General features: G+C 34.4%; 3 protein-coding genes across 6 annotated transcripts; 1 reads left to right on the forward strand and 2 right to left on the reverse strand.

The window, feature by feature from the left end:
- Positions 1–1,874: 1,874 nt before the first annotated feature.
- On the forward strand, positions 1,875–12,496 carry LOC129570190 (uncharacterized). 2 transcript variants are annotated; one of them, XM_055449692.1, is made up of 6 exons: positions 1,875–2,361; positions 3,202–3,375; positions 9,935–10,044; positions 10,131–10,277; positions 10,382–10,559; positions 10,675–12,496. In XM_055449692.1, exons 2-6 carry the CDS (start codon positions 3,202–3,204, stop codon positions 11,260–11,262), a joined length of 1,197 nt encoding a protein of 398 aa, XP_055305667.1. In that variant the 5' UTR covers positions 1,875–2,361; the 3' UTR covers positions 11,263–12,496. The 2 variants fall into 2 exon arrangements, with proteins under 2 accessions (XP_055305667.1, XP_055305665.1); XM_055449690.1 differs by lacking the exon at positions 1,875–2,361 and adding an exon at positions 2,578–2,933.
- LOC129570189 (ras-related GTP-binding protein C) lies at positions 12,441–14,407 on the reverse strand. The gene is made up of 7 exons (XM_055449689.1): positions 14,249–14,407; positions 13,889–14,179; positions 13,619–13,823; positions 13,325–13,524; positions 13,239–13,250; positions 13,022–13,164; positions 12,441–12,957 (listed from the first exon to the last, which is right to left on the reverse strand). The coding sequence occupies exons 1-7, from the start codon at positions 14,249–14,251 to the stop codon at positions 12,543–12,545; spliced, it is 1,269 nt and encodes a 422-aa protein (XP_055305664.1). The 5' UTR covers positions 14,252–14,407; the 3' UTR covers positions 12,441–12,542.
- A 141-nt stretch (positions 14,408–14,548) lies between these two features.
- On the reverse strand, positions 14,549–20,017 carry LOC129570187 (intersectin-1). Of its 3 annotated transcripts, none has more exons than XM_055449686.1 (11): positions 19,849–20,005; positions 19,523–19,680; positions 19,140–19,384; positions 18,858–19,066; positions 18,654–18,780; positions 17,760–18,571; positions 17,352–17,536; positions 15,884–17,278; positions 15,521–15,797; positions 15,274–15,447; positions 14,549–15,176 (listed from the first exon to the last, which is right to left on the reverse strand). In XM_055449686.1, exons 3-11 carry the CDS (start codon positions 19,301–19,303, stop codon positions 15,166–15,168), a joined length of 3,354 nt encoding a protein of 1,117 aa, XP_055305661.1. In that variant the 5' UTR covers positions 19,304–19,384; positions 19,523–19,680; positions 19,849–20,005; the 3' UTR covers positions 14,549–15,165. The 3 variants fall into 3 exon arrangements, with proteins under 3 accessions (XP_055305661.1, XP_055305662.1, XP_055305660.1); XM_055449687.1 differs by having other exon boundaries at positions 19,468–19,680; XM_055449685.1 differs by lacking the exon at positions 19,523–19,680 and having other exon boundaries at positions 19,849–20,017.
- Positions 20,018–20,037: the final 20 nt, after the last annotated feature.

The following is a 20,037-nucleotide window of genomic DNA, read 5'->3' on the forward strand; positions in this document are numbered from 1 at the left end:
AAATATCAATTTCCTCTCCTCAATAGAGAACGCTGTCAAGAGTCTCCGTAATGAAAGATTCGTCTTTTTTTGTGTGTGTATATTTTGCTATCGACTTAGATATTATTTCTTTGTTCTACAGAGATTTATCTTTTCATTCTAAGAGTATCATAGTCATTCTGCCGTTTAAAATAAACGAGAGAACGTGCCATTTTTACAACCAGTACACTGCAAATGTGGTGTTTTTCGCGAATTGATCCATTATCGTCGAGAATACAATCTACATGGATGGTCAAATACTATATGTAGAAGTCACGTAATGTTACTTGCTTCAATTATGCATTTTGTTGGAATATCTATTTTGAATGCCTTTATTTGTTTATTAGAATCACGTAGAGGCGATGCTAGCTCTAACTCGCCACTGAGAATTCACAAGCAGCAGCAAAATCAGTCGGTGTTCTTCATCGAATAAACAGATAAATTGATATTCAGTGTCAATACTTTATCCATGAAAAGGGAAATGTCTTCAGAACATACATCAAAAATACAAGACATGGCTAGACGGAATGAATTTGTTATTTATAACGTTCCAAACGTTCCAAATGTACAGACCAGTCTATCTGATGAGGCAAATGGTGTGCAAAAACCGAAAATTATATTTCGCCTGCATTCTATGACGAAAATTGTGTAATGAGTATAATTCGTATTCCGTGAATAAAAAAAGGTGAAAAACGACAGATAGGTCCAAAGAGCACATACAATCGAGTTTTATTTATAGAATTTCCGGTTGATGTTGAACTAAAATACCTTGAATTGTACACAATTCCAATTGATTGGCTTCTCTCGGTTATGGTTATATGATTTTGAACAGGCGAGCAGAGCTGACTCGACACAAATAAAAAACAAACACATTCAGTATTGTCAACACCCATTATCGATTTAGTAACCCCTTAAGCGAAAAATTTGATAAAGAAAGATCGTATAAACAGAAGCCATATTCAAAAAAGTGATGTTGAATTGTGCATGAGAATGAATGTTGGTATGATGTCAGCTATTTAATGTTCCATACATCCTGTCGGTTTGGCATGTGCGTCTGCCTTTTCAACGAGTGAAGTAGCGGGAAACTCAGCCGGATATTGAACAATGGGTTTTATAATATATTTTGGTGTTCGAGATTTTTTTCACTTCTTTTCAAACGCAACGAATATACGAAAGAGAGACACCAATACCAAAAATAATATACAGAGATGCCATCGGAATAGATATCGTATATTAACATCCACGCATTGAAAAATGCATCAATACTAACAAGTGTATATTTTATCAGCTGAAATTGTGTTGGCGTCGTTAACGTCGAATGAATTTCAAACATATGTTTGAAATTCAAAACTACAGAATGTGTACCTTTTCAGTATTCTGTAGTTTGTTTTTATGTTCCGATTTTGTTTTTCGTTTGAAGCTATTTCTCGTTTCCTCTGATTTACAGATTTTTTTTATGCTGCACTATGGAACAGCAATTCAAAAACAGAGGAAGAGAATGGGATAGCTGCATGAAATCATTTTAATGTCTATGTATTGGTGTATTTTTTTCTTCAAAAATCAGTTTGAATGGTTTTTTTTTTTACGGTCCCCCACTACTTCGTGAAGTGCATTCACAGCATTTTTCACGTTTTACGTTTCACACATATTCAGATATGTGCTTTATGTCTTTTCCTATGTGTGTTCACGATCAGTATGTGTATTGTAGTGTGGTATGGTGTATACATGTTGGCGTGTTGTTTTCGAATCTCTTTTTTTATTCTGCTTTTCACTTCACACATAAGACTGTATTATTCCATTAATACGTTACATTGCGTGTTCATTGGAAATGTGTGTGACTCTTACTACAACTACGGAATACGGACCCATTGCTAGCTACTGAAATGCTGGTTAAATCATTTAGTATTGAAGTTTTGTGTATGAAGCATATACCAGCTTACTTATGTTGTTGATTTTAATGTTTAAAATCCAAAATTTTATCAAAGCATTGCGATCGTAGTAAAGCTAAATAGAATATCAAAACTCGCAACAAAAAAATTAGTACCATTCTGCTGAAATAAACACAAATTTATAATTTAATAAAATAGTGAACGAAATGATATGAGATATACATAAGCGATAAGGTCATCAGTGAGTGATTCATGTGGATTTGTGCGTCTTCTTTTATGGACTATTTCTGACAATAAACAGCACATGTTTCCATTCATGTACATATACACAATAAAAATGATTATGTGAATACAAGTCAAATAAGGAATTTTGTTACACGAACCACAAATAATATATAAATTTATCAGCGCCATTGTCATTTTTCTCTCAATAGAATAAAGAACCGAAAAAAGTGTAAGTGTCTACTTTGGTATTTTGTCGTCCATGGCATTAACATATTATGTCGTGCGATGCTAAGCAATTCCAATAGAATTGGAAAATTGTATGCGTCAGATATGCGTGTAAATTCCCACCGATAAAAAGTACACTCGTATCGTCCGTCCCATGGTCATTTGAATGTGAATTTTATGGTTGCGGTTATCGGTGTCGTCACTTGCTCCAGTATTAAACAGTGCAAATTGTGGTTTAATGTAATCAAATACATACATTCAACTTGAAGAATGCGTGCATATTTTTACAAAAAGAGAAAAAATACCTGCTTAACAAGTTATAGAAAACAGTTCACTTTAATATGCGTGTGAATAATATAATCTAGCCGCGTATACCTTCTTGAAATATTTTCCATTTTTCTGCATATATGTGTACGGTAAAGTGCATAAAGTGGAAATTATGTACAACCCGTATGACAAGAAAGCGGAAAAGATAATCGAATGTGTTTTGTGTAACCATTTTTTTGCTAGTACATTTGCATGGTAACCGGGTTTGTGTCTTGTGCGGAAATAATCCAACATGCATGGGAACTAGTTGTAAAGAATTATTCTTATGATGAATTTAAATCAGAACATGCGATAGATACGATTTCACCTACCACTTCCATTTACAAACAATTCAGATTCTTTTTCGTTTATAAAACAATTCGATATAAATGCAGGCCATTTGAAAAGTGAACACAAATGCATTGTAGTGTTAATTGAATTCCAATAATATATCAAACAAAACTTTTGCCATATTCAATAAGTTTTGCATGAATTGATGCTCTGAATTAATCAAGATATATTTCTCTTTTTAATAAAGATGTTGAAACACGTACAAATATCACCACATCGCAATCGATCCGATTCAATGTCGTTGCGTTCAGCAACGTCATGTGCGTCTTCATTGTGCGGTAGTCCCGAACCACCAATGGATTCACTCCGATCATCGTCTCGCGCATCCAGCTATTGCAGCCTTGACAATACCATACCACAGGTAATGATGATATGATATTATCTTTGAATCTGACACATATAAAATCATCAATAAGTTAAAACAAAAAAATTACATAACATTTGCATCGATATATTTTCGAATGAAAACAAAAACAAAAACTGTATATTCGTGTATCTCTTCAGACGGAAACAGTTATTGACCACAACATAGTCAACCTAAATAAATAATAAACGCATACACATTGCCAAATCAGCAGAAATGTTTATTTAATTTTGCAAATTTGCATGTTTCATATTTTATGACCACACTTGCCAATCAAGTGGATGTTGGCATAATACGTTATATTGTATTTATTTGAACCGGCAATCACGAGGTTCTGTACGCAATCTTCAAAATGTATGTCTCGCGCCTGAACGAAAAAGTATTTTCGTTTTATTCATGCAATTTATATTACAGTAGCTTGCATTATAAAATATACAATGACAACCAATTGGTATGGATAGATTGCTGAAATAACAGGAATGAAGTAAAATTGTCTATAGTAGGCCCTCATGAATACTAATGATGTGACTTCAACTTTTGTTTCTTTCTCCTCACAAGAACTAACACTTTCCCGCTGATTATAAACCGTTTCCGTTGCAGCGTGAATAAGAGATCTCTTCATATTCCTCTTTTACCTCTTCGTTTCAATATCACTTATTCTGATATAAGACAATAATAATGAAGGCCTGTTTATGCACTAACAAACGATACAGAGGCCTTATGTCGAACAGGATGAACTAATTGTCTTAATTGTATCTTAATGCATTCGTTATAATCTTTATCTCTAACCACGGTCTTGTTGACACAGTCAATCTAGCAGTTTGTTGAAAGGAAATCATAATCCAATCAGCTAAATAAAATGTTTCCGTTATTATTAATTAAATTTTTCAAAAATTGACATTCTTTCAACATTCAAAATATAATTCGTTATTATGTATGTGAACATGTTTTGGTGGCAAGTGAACGATTCAGATAGAACAGTTAACCAAACAAACATGAACTGCTTTCACATTGAAATAATCAATATCACAAGAGTAAAACGTACTTAAATGTCCAAATAAACACTCCGAAGAATTCGTGTTTCTAATGGAAAAGTCATTGTTCGGTTTATCCACTACACCTGCTGCCTATATATTTTCATTTGAAAAAAAATTCAATTGTAAACTAAGTTAAATCATATACGCTGAACATACAAAAAGGAATCTGCACCAATTTGGGATATAAAGGAAAACTGTGTTCATTGAGTACATAAAAAAAAGTTAACCAAAAATACATTACCAATCATTTGGGCTACACCATAGTTTCCTCTTCTTTCTTTTTAAGCTGCTGTTGTTTACCTCACATCCGTCCTTTTGATTTTTCCCATATTTTACAGATGGTACAGACAACTGAAGTAGCACATATGTTTAGATATTATGTTCAATCACTTACACACTAACGATGTATTTATGGAATAGGAAAAATCGCATCACTCGCATCGTGTCTTTTTTCTTCTTGAAGTGCATAGCCGATAGGCGGATGTTCAATGTGCACGATTTGCTGCGTCTTCTTCCCTTTTCACTTTTAATTTCTCACTTTTCCAGCGACATTTGAAGCTATTTTTATCGTTTGTATGCACAACGGATATTGTACCTTTGAGCATGAATACATAATACGAAAGAGAAAAGCACAAACACAAAGTATGTTCTTGTCTACAGTAATTCTTTGATCGCTCTATTTTAGTTTATAAATCGTTCTATTCAAGTGAAGAGTTAGACATTTTTGGAACCCACTATTCATTCTATGCAAATACCAAATTCAGATTGATGAAATACAAACACAATGAAGTAATTTAAAAGAGCTGACAGTGAAAAACAGAAGACGATAGATAGCACAAGAAGAACTAAATTGTTGTCCAAACATAGCCTAACAGGATGTTGCCGTTGTTAATTCATGTGGCAGTCATTACTTCCACTAGAGATGAAAATAGCGGAAAAAATGCTTCATCACGTTTTTTTATGGTTGGAATGTCGCATGGTCTATTGACGCAAAATGAGCAAAAAATGAGTGGTATTCCTTTTAATCTTCTATGTTCAGGCAGAGCAAAAGCAAACTGTGCATTAAATAGCATACAATATGCTCGCTTTTTTGGGGTTTGATTATTTGGGTACCGCTAAGATGACATCACTTGATACTTGACTTGTTCAACCCGTCGGCATGAAGAATTTCGAAACTCAATAAATGTGTGTTCAGCATTTTTGGCTACTGAAGTAGGGTCTTAAAAAAACTGATCGAGAAGAATAAACAAATAATAAAATAATGTTCTGTACCTCCAGAGAGATAGGGGGAGAAATGGATCCGACAATTTTTATTTAGATTGTATGTTTATTTAAGGCTTCTCGGCTCCTTCATTCCTTCGACTATTATTCTAATTAAATCACACATACCTCTTCGCTCATTAATTGCGAAGGACGCCATTTATTGTTTCATGGTTGTGATTTCGTGATTTTGCTCTCTAAATAAATAAATAAATTTGAAAAGCTATGGTAATGTATTTGTTCTTCAACCAACTGCAGTTGTCCGGAGAGAAATTATGAAGTATCTGAATCCTAGCCTTTTGGTCGTGTTTTCTTTCATTCTTTCTTCCTTTCGTTTCCGGTTTTTCTTAATATGGAAGAATTCATTTTGTTTGATATTTCTTTTTTTTTTCTCTTCATACAACATTTGGAAACATCTGCCGTTTCAACCATATGGTCAATAAAGCACAATGAAAAACGTTTAGTTGTGTGGTTTAAGTATTTATTACGCTTGCTATAAAATTCACAAAACTCAAATGATTGTTAAATCGTCCATGGTCCATGGTAAAGGATATATATCGATTACTGCAAACATTGCCTTTGAATAATATTTAACCTAAATTTGTTTTTTAGCAGAAAATATTTCGGGTTTGATTTAAAACAAAAACATTACCTACCATACTATCAAAACGATTGAACACTTGGAATTTGGTTACATTGAATAAAATATTTTGAGAACATCATATATTGAGTTAAACTGTCTTTTTCAATACTGTTTTAATTGGGATTTTAATCAATTACACCTCCTTCAATTCTCTCTCCCAGAAGACTGAAATGACGCGAATTAAAAAAAAAATGACGATAAAAATGACACGAACACTGAAAAAACACCAATTATTGGAAGCGGTTTTTGTTCGTTTGCTTTAAACCAGCAAAAACATTCACATTCAATTATTAGAGCATTCATTCGTATAACCATTTCTATTCAATTGGTTGCGAATAACTTCCATTTCGTACATATGAACAAATGAAGAAAAAAATGCTGTTTTTGACGCCGTTTCGAAACGAAGTTTCAGTTTTTTCTCCACTCTTCAGGATTGTATGAGGGAATCAACCATTTTCCAATTTAAAACTTACTCAATTTTTCTCAATTAAAAATTTATTAAAACGTATATAACGTAATATTGGAGCTTTCTGTAATTGAACATTTGAAATTTAAAAAAAATTATGCTGTATGCAAAAAAATTGAGGTGAACGACCAGCAAGGAAACAATTCAACATAATTACTACGGTGCAATCCAATTTGAATACAATGAAATGATTGGTGCGGCAGTTACGAGTTGAGTGACAATTTAATTGAAGGAAGGAAATGAATTTCATTAATGATGCGGTGCCTTTCATTTTCGAATTTCGGATTCATGAAGATCCTAAAAAAATGTATGATGAACAAACCATTCTACGGACAGAATGTAACTAACTTCAAACCTGCTATTGTGAAGGAATTTTGAGAGAAAATGGCACATAAAAACAAAGCATAATCTATAGAATTTCGGAACAAAGCTAAAAACCGCAAATTGTCCGCAACAAGATTTGTCATCTTCCACTTCTTATGGCAAATGCTACATATAAAACCATTTGAAACGTGTGTAAGTAACATCAATGTTCAAATTTAAATTGTATGCGATCTTATGTGTGCTCCGCACTGCAGATGTTGTGAATCTCATTTAGATTGTACATGTGTATAAATATGTATTATTTCGTACTCGGATTTAAACCATAGAAACCATCTCATTACAATGCTAGCTGATTGAATTAATTGAACTAATATTGCGACTTGCGCTTATGCAGTGTGTTTTGTTACGCATAATTGCGAAAATTCATTATTACTAGTAGTTGTGAGCGCGCTACAAAAAGGGAAATGAAGGCTTGGGTGATAGTTTGATTGAATAAATGAATGCATTACATTATGCAGTATGAGAGCAAAGAGCATACACGCGCACACTACAGACACATCTTAGCTGTTGTAAATGTTATCAAGAGGAAAGTGTATTATTGCTAACAACGTTGAGCGTGTGAACATACATTGTAATGCGACACTTCCGGTGAAAGAACACTTAAACCTTTGTCTCCAATGGAAAATATGTATGTAATCCAAACTTGTTCACTTTTCAGCTCTTTTTTTCATCTTCTAAAGTGCGTCCTTATACATATTATATCATCTTTGCTTGGAGACATACAAAGATATGTACAACACAATATATATATAAAGTACATACATTGAGAACAAGTTGAATTTTAATACAACTGTTATGCTTATGGATCGAGGAAACGTAATCGGTAAATTAAGTTCAGAAGATGTTTAGAAGTAACCTAGAAAAAGAGAAAACAATGGATGATTAAATGTTCAAAGTGCTCACTTGAAACTATTTTGATGCCTTAGGTCAAGAAATCTAGAGTAGTCTTTTGTAGTATTCATTCAGATTTTTGTAGAAAGTCTTAAAAGTGAAAAAAAGAAGAAATCAAGTAAAAGTGTCGACAAACAAAGTCTTATAAAGAGTGGATTTTTTCTCTTCACTAGAGAACTGTTGCAGTTTTTTGTCAACCACAATGAATTCAATTTATCATTTATGAGTTGTGCAAGAGCAGTTTGATATTGGTATAAAATCTAAATGTGAATGTAGCAAAATTACCATTAACAAAAATGATGAAACCATTGCTATTCTTCATGCTCTTCCACGAAATGCATACCTTGATATAAAATAAGAAGAAAAAAACTTTCAAAATTCCCACGCAATCAAACATGCATATTGAGTAACTACTAACTATGCTTGATTGTGAAAATCGCATGTAGATAAATTTATTTATTTTGCTGAAATCGCGATTCTTTTTTGTGCCTCTGGATTTTGGTTTTATTCTTTGAAATTGAATTCGTTGAATGGTGGGTAGGTGTAATGAAGATAAAGATAGTGGTAGGTGTTTCATCGCCCACTACACCATGTGTATTTCATTACAAAACTATCATCATGTGCTTATGTGAAATTGATTTCAAACGGCATAAAAAATTATGACAAAAACTGATTGAAGTTTGAAAACGACATCGGGTGGCAGCTAAGACCAAAAACAACATAAATGAGAACTGTGGCGACGCGAGCACCCCCAATTTCAATAGGCAAATCAATGTAATTTCGTAATTTTTTTCTGAATTAGCGCGCCAATTTGAATTTTGTTGATGCTGCCACCCTATGGAAAACGAGTGATGTACGAATTTAAATTTCATATTTCATAAAAAATGTTATCATACATTTTTGGTCACAGTTTTAATTAAAATTTTGTTTTGAAAGAGCAAGTGTATTCACAAAACTCAGAAAATATGGATGAATTTTAATTTATGCTTGAATGCGCTTAGTAAATACTGTGCGAATATCATGTAAGCGCTAGCGCATACAGACATAGTACAATGTGATAAAAATTCATTATATCTGGTAAAATATATATATACATATATATAGTACATCGCATCGTATGAAATGTTTCATATACTTGTGCGAATCTAGCTTGAGTCAATCCATCTTCCTATTTCCAACTTTAGATGATTATAAACCTTTTCACTTTCTCGATATTATGTCGACGAAAACGGTTGAACGATGGAATGCCGAAAATAGACAAAACAAACCGAAACTTTTTCATACCTAACATTATTTCTGCTTTCACATAGAATAATGAGAAAAAATTGTAACGTATGCGTTTCTTTCTCTGATTGTGTGTCACGTACAAAAAAATGTTGGTAGGCATTGAAATATGAGGCAATTATTTTTGTTTTGTTTTATATATAACTTTTTTTTAAATAAATAAATTGACCAATTGTTCAATTATTTATTTTGGAAGTCTAGCATTTTACGTTCTAGAACAATTGTAGTCAAATGATAATAATTTACGACAAGACGATATCTTATGACGAGAACAGTAAAAGGTTATGCTTTGATATAATAACACGTTTCGATAAATGATTACAGTGTCCATTAAATTTATTGTATACGAATAACGGAAAAGACATTACTGTTGCGAAAAATACGACCTCTCGCAAAGCGTATCAGAAAATAGCATTTACCAATTAACACCGACGTTTCCGAAGATTTATGCTTGATTTTATCGTTGATACATAATACATTGGAGAACATTCGAGCGATAAACTTGTCTCAATTGTATATATAATATATTTCATGGATTGTTTTTATCATCATTAGTGATAATGATTTTTTAACAAGCATTTTTATTTTCAGACCACAATCAAAGTATTCACTAGCTGCCTAAAACTAGATATAGAGTATAAAACTTTGGGGATTCGGTGGGATACAACTAGCAAAGACGTCGTTGCACAAATTTTGCGAAGGTAATACTTTTACTCAATTCTAAATGAATTTCCGTAATAACGTTTATTAACTTAGTAACATAGTAACAAATCTCCATTCGTTATAGGACCAAAATGCTTCAAAGGGACTCGCGATTGTTTTACCTGTCCATGGAGGTGACTGTACGAAAGGCTGGTGTCAAGCGGTTTCTTGCATTGGATGATGATGCAAGACCGGCTATTCTACAGGCTTGTCATCCCAAAGGAGACTCGAGGTATACAAATATACATCCAATGATACCAACAAGTGTAGAGGGTGGTAGTAACGAAAATTAACGAATTAACGAATTAACGAATCTTATCTTTTGATATGAAAAAGGTTTTGTCTTCAAATCAAACCTGGTGGATTAATTCGAGTACATACGTCAGTATTGCAGCCAACATCTCTATATAAGAGTTTATTTATATCAGAAGAGACGACCACAGACGAACTGCTCACATTGTTATTATCGAGCTACAGTTTGGATGAACCCGTTGAGCAATTTTTATTATATGAGGTAATGTGGTTAATATAGTTAACGTTGTTGCCTTTCAACTGATTTTCACCTATCTCTTTGAATGATTCAATAAGTGAGCATTTGATTAAATAAGATTTTCTGATTCTCCTCCAAGGTTTGCCCTTCACAAGAGTACCAACGAAAATTACATCCTGACGATTTGCCATTGCGAACTCAACAACAGCGTACACAGCGTGGCGAACAATTTCATTTCATTGTACGAAAAAATCCACATTATCCACGACGGCGACAGTTATTGCCACCGAATGTCGAAAATAAATCAACAAAGGCTGATGACGAAAATTCAAATAACCGTCGATACACTACTAACACAGCGGTGTGCCACAAAAATTGCGTGCGAGAGTTAAGCTATGCACGATTAACTCGTGTCCCAACAACTGATAGCCTAAATGAATGTCATTCACATGACGATGATACCATGCAAAGCACAACGTCAAATATTATTAATAAATACAAACCTGTCTATAATATTCGCGAAATTAGTGCGGTGTGCAATTCATTTTCATCACTCGGATTGGGATGGAATGTGGATCGAAATCATAGAACATCGTCGAACTTAGCTTCGCATGCCGTACCAAACAGACTTTCGATGGACAGTGTTACAAATTCAAATCTAAATATTGTGCGTGAAGCAGTAATTAATAATCCTGCCAAAGGTTACGGCAGTTACGTTTATATTTAGATATAATTACCAAAGACAAAATGTAAGCCCCTTCGGAGAGAATATTGTTATGAACTAAATCGTAATATAACAAACACACTTTTCTGATTATTATTGAAATTGTCAAGAAGTGCATAGCAATGGATGGTATATGCTGGGCTTTTAGGGATGGTGAAAATATTATATATATTAGTGAGACGTAAAAGAACGCAAGTTTGTCCAACTTCTCAGCAATAAAGAGAAGTATTTTTCATTGCAACTAGTAATGGTTGAAAGAACGATGTTCGTTTTTGGCGGGTCGTCGCGGTTTTGAACGGTTTCCGCGGAACTGATAAGAAATAACAACTTGGTGTCTTCAGCAAAATTGTAGTACCCGAGATCTTCTATAACACTGCAGTTATCTCTTATCTCTTATCAGTTCTGCGAAAAATGCGAAAAAATGATTAAAAAAAAAGAAGTTCTATATAAATTTTGCTTTTTTATTGCGCGATTTGCGCGCAACTGATAAAACATAAGAGATAGCTGTCTTCATATAGAAGACCTCAAGTACTACAAATTTGCTGAAGATATCATGTTGTTATCGTTTATCAGTTCCGCGAAAACCGTGAAAAACCGCGGAGGCTAGACGATATGCAAACATACTTTCTTTCAACGCAGATAGAATCAGCAGAAAACATACTTTCCTTTTCAAAAATATAAATCGAGAAAAAAACATACATTCTTTTACGTCTCACGAATAGATATATGGTAGTTCTACACGCTAAAAAATATCTGTAAGAATCTACACGATGATACCAATCAAACATGGATTTATATGACAAATCGTGTAAAAACGATAAAATATCGTGTAATTTCAAATAAATCAATGAATTGGTCAATACTATTACCCGATATACGCATCTGTCAAATGTTTGCGTCAACTTTGAAACATTAAAAATTACACGATATTTTAATGTTTTACACGATTCGTCATATAAATCCCATTTTGATTGTTATTATCGTGCAAATTCTTACAAATATTTTTTAGTGTGTAGTACTACTTGAAGCTTCGAGAACTAGAAACATTCTCGATATAATAAAATTAATATTATCTTATTGATGTGTTTTTTCTCCTGTGTCCGCTGCGCTTCGGAAAATGTTTTGTAATCATGATAGCAATGGAGCAATGGAGGAAAAGAAGAAAATAAACAACAGAAATGTATGCCAAAGATGATGATTTAATAAAGAACATTAAAAGAAAAATATAAAACACTAAGACTTGTATTTTATTTTTTGTCATTTTTTTTCTCTAAAATACTCGATCAGTGTGAGCGAACAAAATGTTTGTTGTTTACATGTTTTCTTTCTTCTTCATCGGAATCGTATCCCGTTCCTATGTATTGCCTCCGGTTTTGATCATCACCAAAAGATCTATCATCTTGTTCACAGGTTATTTCGTCGTCGTCGTCGTCTTCATCGTCTTCTTCATCGTCGTCATCTTCTTCTCCATCTTCATAGATTTCATTGGTGCTTTTTTTTACTTCAAAAACTTTATGTATCGCTTCACGGAAGCAAAGAAAATTGAAATCGATAACACCTTGTCTTGTGAAACTGTATTCTCTTAGAATACAAACTAATGCAAGAAACTTGTTCACTTCACGCAAATAAAGGACCGTACTGTTATTCAACTTGATGAGACTCGAACTTTGATCATCAAAAGCAGTGCCGGAATCCGATCTGTAAGAAAAAATGTTTTTTTTTTATTGCTTTAAAGTAGTGACATAACATTAACACAACCTACCCATATATTGAGGACAAATCGATAACTACATCTATCATGTCACAGCATAGCTCATAACTTTGCATATCAACGGGCGAACTGTCTGTAGCTATGTAAATTTTGGATACAACGTCAAATAAGAAGGCCTTCTCTATACCCGAATTCTGGATTGAGATGAAACATTATTATTATTATATATCCATAATGTGATACCTATTTTCAATCGGAGCATACTTACTGTTATGAAAATCTAGATTGAGATGAAACATTATTATTATTAAATATCCATTATGTTATATATATTTTCAATCGTAGCGTACTTACATTTAATAAATTTTCCAATTTCGGTAATTCTTTAATTAGTTTTTGCACGACCTTGGAAAATGCTTCAAAAATCGAGTGATCGTATATTGAAGTCAAATGAAAACTTAAGTGAATGCGATCATATCCAGCATCTGCCAAATCGTCTGTTGCCCTTTGATGAATATCTCGCTGAGTTTCCATTTTAAGGTCATCGCTTATACCTACGGGGAGAATCAGAAAGAAGAAATGAAATTAATAGCAATATAACGAACTGATAGTGGGCAATTAATGGAAACTAGTAACAATCGCTTATACCATCCACTTTGTGTATGAAAACTTCGAATTTAATTTGTTTGTTGACGGCATGTGCCTTAAGCACTGTTTTATTTAGTTTTGTCAGTGCTTCGATATAATCATCACGGGCGTCAATCACAAATACCAAAGCTCCACAACCTTTGAATATCATTTCGCTGTCAAAGGCAGGGTCAAAGAAATCTATTTGCCCAGGAAAATCCCACACCTACATAAATGATTAGAAACGGTGATATATTTATATATCATTTAGTAAATGCAGTTAATGTATACCTGGAATTGTACGAAGCTACTGTTGTTTATATCATCCTTGACAATTTTGTTGGTTGACTCGAGAAACAAAGTTTCATTTGGTGACATTTTATGAAAGACCACTTTTTGTATCGAACTTTTACCCGAGCGTCTTAGACCCATCAACAAAATTCGTGGCTTCTGCTCATCACTGGATGAAGCTGGGTTACATTCGCTTCCATCGAATGGAATATAGCCAAAGTCTTTGGGAAACGATTCAACAACATCATTTGAATATGCTCCCTGTTCTTCTCCACTATCTTGGTAGCTACTCTGTATATGATGAAAACATTGTACTTCTATTTGTCGTCGAACAAAGATTACAACACTGTTGAAACTCACCATTTGTAATTAGTTTTCGTTTGGACTGAATGTGATTCCAATTAGATTTCGATAGTAATTTTATATATTTTTTTCTTCGATGGTTTATAAAATTATCTAAAACTCACATACACTCCTCATATCATCAAATATATATTACGTACTATAGTTGACTGTAATTGACATTGACATTTCGAATTTCGTTGTGTGAACGAGGCTTAAGTTACGAATGGTACGAAAACAAATAGTGGGCTTTTTTTGCTCATTTAAAAAAGGTGAACAACCGTTTTTCATCATTTTGAAATAAATGAACCCGATATGTTTCAAACAATCATTTTATTTTTGTTTTGTTTTTTGTTTTTTGTTTTCATCGATTACAGTACAATATACTTAATTAAATAATTAATTAAATTGGGTCTAACTTCACTTTCGGAAAATTTTCAATAATAACTTAATCAAATGATTATCGTTTTAACGAATTTATGTGTGTGTTATTTTTTTCAAATACAACGAAACAAAAACTTTTTTGGGGACTGACTATATTGCAATTTAATAATATCTTTAGTTAGTTATACGTGCTACGTTATGTTCAGAGCATGATTAAATTTTTCGAAGCTCAAAATAAAATTGTATTTATATATTTATATTTATATTTATATAGTGTATGCAATACATCATATTATGTATTCATTAAATGAGAATGGAAATTTAACATAAGTCTTATTGTTCTAACAGTTGAACTCGTTAATAAATGTATGTAGATAGTGATAGGTCAACAATTGCTGTTGTTATTTCATAATGCGTGAAATATACTTTGTAGGTTTGTATATGATGATTGAGACTATCATAGATAAGATTATTGGAATGTGAAATGTGTTTCTCGTCATGGTCGTATGCTGCAATATTCTGTTCTGCTGTTGTTATTCGTTTCTATTACATTAAACGTTGCCTGATACAATTAAAATGTAAAAAAAGATCACAAAGCCATATCAATTACTGTTAGTATTTATACATATACATAAAAAGTAGTGTGAATTTCTATTTACCGGATGTTACAAATGGACCAACGTAATTGCTTGGAAACAGTCCCGTCAAACCTTGACACTCTCCACGCCACCATTCTGGTTCATCTCTTCCCAACACACTAATGATATCGTCCTTATCAAATGATAGTTCATCATCATTTTGAGCTTTGTATGGATACAGTGCTATCACTTTGTCTAGAAAAACGTAATGATTTCATTGAATGAAATGTCAAATGACCAAATGAAAAGAAATTGTATGATTGATTACCTAGGATGGTTTCATTCATTTGAATTTTTCCACCTGACACAGGCGTACTGCGACCACTCAATCGCCCACTTTGTAGTACTTTCACATAAGTAGCCGGGAACCAACCAATTTGTTTACGTCTGCCACGAACTTGTAATTCGCCCTCCCACCACCCAGTCTCAGATTTCTGACGAATCATTATGAATTGACCTCGTTGCAACGACAATTGCTCAGTACTTGTCGCTTCGTATGGTGCTATAACCTGCGCAACTTCGCCCTTTTTCGACCCACGAATTCCCTAAATTCAAAGAAAAGTTGATACGGATGTTAAATACCGTCACGAAACACATTGGTCTACATTTTGACGAAATCATATGAACTTACAGATGTTGTGGATGAAGTTGACATTGGCCGACTGAAGTTATCTTGTACGGTTTCGCTTTTTGGTTGAGTATTAATTTCGGAGACTTCAGTATCAGCTTCTTCTTGGTTACGTACATCATCGGAATAGTTTTGAGTGCCGGTTTCCGGTTGGGTAAAGTAAGATGAATTTTCCGTATTGGCTTGTGCACTTGCACTTGCACTGGAGACGTCCTGCACATAATTTGATGGAAACATTCCAGTTCTATTGTTAATCGTTCCGGTCCACCAGTCTCCATCTTTCTTAATGACTGTGATATATTCACCCGCACCAAATGTTAGATCACCTGGTTCGGCGGATTCATATGGATAACAAGATATGTATGTGTCGTCACCATATTCAGGCTGTGCACTTGAATTGAAAGCGATTTCTGGTTGTATTTCGTTTTCTCGTTGCTGTGTGTAATTGGAGCTGTTTTGATCAACTGTTTCCGTTCCGCTTTCAATTTTCTCCACAAATGATTCAGGAAACCATCCAGTATGTCCATTAATTTCGCCCGCTAACCAACCAGGCTCAGCATTCTGTTCGAATGGCACCATTACAATGTCGCCGGGTTGAAATGTTATTTCATCGGTGTTTCGAGCGTTAAACTCATAAATTGCACGATATGGTTCGTAGCCAGGTTTTGTAGTGATTTCGTTCGTTATGGCTGTTGTTGTTGTTGCTGTTCCTGTTGGATCTGTTGGAGCAACTGCGCTTGTCGCCCAAGAATCTTGCCGTACTGCTGGTGCTGAATCCCACGCTGAGGTGAGTGATTCGTTTTTCTTGTTGTTTTTGAGTTCAAGAACTTGGTTCCGTTGAGTTATGTAAAGTGTATAAATCTCTTCACAATTGTCTAGCAATGTCTTCAGTTGACCCTTTACTTCGTTCAGTTGCTCGGTATTTGCATTGACGTCAGCTTCCTTTGGTTCAACTTCTTCTTTAAGATTTTGCAGTTTTCCACGCAATTGGTTTATATTCAACTGTTTGTTTGCAAATATTTCTTGACTTAAACCATCCGCCTTTGCATATTTACTATCCAGTTTGGCCTTATCCTGGCTCAATTGCACCAATTTAGCATTTTGCTCTTTAATTCGTGCCTTCAATGAAGCCATATCAGACATTTGGGTGTCACGTGTAGAACGCATACCGTCGATTACTGTTTTCACACTCGTAACGGATACACGAGTATCGCAAATTTTCTGCGACAATTCTTTCACTTTTTCATTCAACGACCCTAATTCAATTGTATACGTTTGATTTTGTGCTTTTAATTTCAGCAACTTTTCTTGTTCCTGTTGTCGCAATTGCTGCATTTTCTGTAACTGCTGATTCTCCCACTCAATCTGTCGCTGTTTTTCCATTTCTTTACGGGCAGCCTTGAAATTAGAACAAAAAATTGTCACACTCATTGAATTCTTCCGTTTTATTAGAAATTTCACATGATATTACCTCTTTTTGTTCAAGTTCACGTTTACGTTTTTCTTCTCTTTCTTGTTCGAGCTCACGCTGAATCTGCAGTTGACGTTCTAGCTCTTCTCGTTCTTTACGCTCAGCTTCTAAACGTGCTTTTTCCTTCTTTTCAGCTTCTTCGCGCTCTTTTCGTTCACGCTCTTCAATTTCCTTGCGCTGAGCATCTGATATTCAAAGAAATGATTCATATATCCGAATAACGACAAAAAGAACATCCAAACTGAGTCCACTGCGAACAAAGTCTCTTTTACGCTAACAGCAATTCGTACCCGAACGAGTCAGTGCGACAGTTGGCGTGAGCGAGACAAAGTTTGACAGCAAACAATTTGGTTATATCGGTTTAAATGTTCTTTATACGTTTTACGTTTTCAACGGAAAAATTTTTACCTTGCAAAATCTTTCGACGTCGCTCCAATTCAGCTTGGCCTTTGTCAAAGTTTTCTTTTCGTTTATCCTCGAATGTTGTTTGATTGTAGTTGTGCAAACTGGAGTCTCCATCTGCAATTGCTGTACTTCCACTCTGCGATGAGATGGATCCGTGTCGAGAGTTTGGGCCCGAAGTTGTCACGGATCCATGGCGTGAAACACATTTTCTAAACGATGGTGGCACCAATTCCGGGGGTAGCTTCGCTGGAATTTGCTCACCCTGGCCAGCAATCTCACACAAGTACATAGCGAGAACAAATTCATCGCAACCCAAGCGGCCATCCGAATCAACATCAGCGAGTGCCCATATTTGTGCAAGCGTTGCTTTCGGTAATTTGGATTGAAGGAGTAAATTACTTGCCTGTGCGCCCGTCAAATATCCCGATCGTGTGCGATCAGTTGTGTTGAAGAGTTGAGTATATTTCAATTTTGCCGGCCCTTTCACTGCCCATTCAATCGGCGTAGATGACGAACCTGGTGATTCGATAGATGGTGCTTTCTCTGAAATAGACATCGAACGACTTTGAGTTCCACTTGGTGGTGTAGGTGGTGCTGGTAAAGGATTTGTTGCTGCTGGAGCGCTGTCAATTGCCGATGCCATCGGTGCTGGCGGGACATTTACAAGTGAATCAATGAGCAATGCACTATTTGTTGTTTGAAGGGCTTGGTTGATAAGCGGCGGTTGAATTGGAACAATTGGTGGTTGAGCATTTGGAATGATTGCAACCGGTTGGATGCCCATGATTGGCGGTTGTGCTATGCTTTGTGATGTCCTTGTGTGAAATTAAAGGGAAAAAAAATATTTGTTGTTTTTATATGAATTAGGTGCATGATATATATCAGGTCTATATTTACAAATCGATTCCAATGCCCATGCCAATATTTGGCGTAATGAGTGGTACTGATTGAGTTTGTTGAGCTAGGATTTGCTGTGGCTGTTGTTGTAATTGCGGAGGCAACACTGGTCTTGGTGGATGAACACCTAAAATAAATAAATCGTATCGAATTAATTTAGATTGTAAATAACTTACAAAAAGTAAATGTTTTTTTTAAATTCACCTGGTGGAATATTTGTTACTGGACTCAAACTGCCAGCACCGGTTGGCGTCAATGTTGGAGTTGATCCGAATGCTTTCAGTGATGCAATCATGGTTGGTGGAAGTTGCTTTGGTATTTCGAAATTTCGTAGCTTCAAGTTGACCAATTTACATGCAATGCTGAACTCATTGATGTCCATTTTCCCATCACGATCAGTGTCAGCTAGAGACCTTTGAGTACATACAACATTTATTTATTATTTAAAAGTCCAATTGACCATTTTTAAATTAATTTTCCGCTTACCATATTTCACCTAAAACGGCTGGTGGCAATTGAGATTGAAGAAAAAATCCACGAGCCTGTTGGCCGGTTACAGTCTCGTTTAGTGGTTTCAATGATTTGAATTGTTCCACATATTTTACACGTTCACGCGATGTTATAACAAATGGATCAACAGCGGCACTCATGATATTTTATCAATATTCAACGATTCAAATATATTATGACAATTTAAATGTTGTTATGATGCGATGAAAATGATGGGCCAACTGAAAATTGAAGGGATAACAGTAAGATCTTAGTTTGATAAAAATTCAACATGTCTCTACTATATACAAGAGCATGAATTTACAGTTCTGCACAAAAATAATCAATAATTCCGCATACTAGTGAATAGTGTTGCTTACGTCAGAACAAAAATGATATTTGAATGAAGTCGTATTGAGTGGCGAACAAATAAAGCCGCTTGCCAAAATAAATAAACTCTCAAAAATCAATTGGATGAAAATAGTTTTTTGTTTAAATTTATGAATGTAAACCAACACAAATCATAGATTCGTGAGATCTGGAAAAGTCGATAAATCATTTAAATTAGAACACATATAGCAGTTGAAAGAAGGAAAAAAAAACGCCTTAAATACAATAACTCAACGATATCGGATGAAACTTGATAACAATGTCTTTGACTAAGATCAATGCAACGATTATTACACAATTGTTTTGCCTTACTTACAATTCACACAAAATGTTTAAAAACTCAATTGGCTATTGTTTCCTGTACTTTGGAGAAAATGGATTTTTCAATAGTGAAAAATTCTTATTTTCCAGTACGTGCGCGGCAGACCCAAAAACAAATTCTAATAGCAAAGACTTTGACACATACTCATACATTTACAACTCTAACTTTGCCTTCGAAAAAATT

This window comes from Sitodiplosis mosellana, unplaced genomic scaffold, assembly GCF_009176505.1.
Source record: "Sitodiplosis mosellana isolate CC-2019 unplaced genomic scaffold, AAFC_SMos_1.0 Smas_scaffold_47, whole genome shotgun sequence".
NCBI classification, from domain to species: Eukaryota; Metazoa; Arthropoda; class Insecta; order Diptera; family Cecidomyiidae; genus Sitodiplosis; species Sitodiplosis mosellana.

What these genes read in the sequence shown, in the direction of transcription:
- LOC129570190 (XM_055449690.1), top strand. Translation starts at nt 2,877, where the DNA reads ATGGTAACCGGGTTTGTGTCTTGTGCGGAAATAATCCAACATGCATGG. An exon ending in AACATGCATGGGAACTAGTT is followed by an intron (nt 2,934 to 3,201) that starts GTAAAGAATTAT and finishes TTTTTAATAAAG; the next exon opens with ATGTTGAAACACGTACAAAT. An exon ending in TTGACAATACCATACCACAG is followed by an intron (nt 3,376 to 9,934) that starts GTAATGATGATA and finishes TTTTATTTTCAG; the next exon opens with ACCACAATCAAAGTATTCAC.
- LOC129570189 (XM_055449689.1), bottom strand. An exon ending in GTAGCTTCGTACAATTCCAG is followed by an intron (nt 13,824 to 13,888) that starts GTATACATTAAC and finishes TCATTTATGTAG; the next exon opens with GTGTGGGATTTTCCTGGGCA. An exon ending in GATTTGTCCTCAATATATGG is followed by an intron (nt 12,958 to 13,021) that starts GTAGGTTGTGTT and finishes TTTTTCTTACAG; the next exon opens with ATCGGATTCCGGCACTGCTT.
- LOC129570187 (XM_055449685.1), bottom strand. Translation starts at nt 19,303, where the DNA reads ATGAGTGCCGCTGTTGATCCATTTGTTATAACATCGCGTGAACGTGTA. An exon ending in ATGGGCATTGGAATCGATTT is followed by an intron (nt 18,572 to 18,653) that starts GTAAATATAGAC and finishes ATTTCACACAAG; the next exon opens with GACATCACAAAGCATAGCAC. An exon ending in GTGAACTTGAACAAAAAGAG is followed by an intron (nt 17,279 to 17,351) that starts GTAATATCATGT and finishes TCTAATTTCAAG; the next exon opens with GCTGCCCGTAAAGAAATGGA.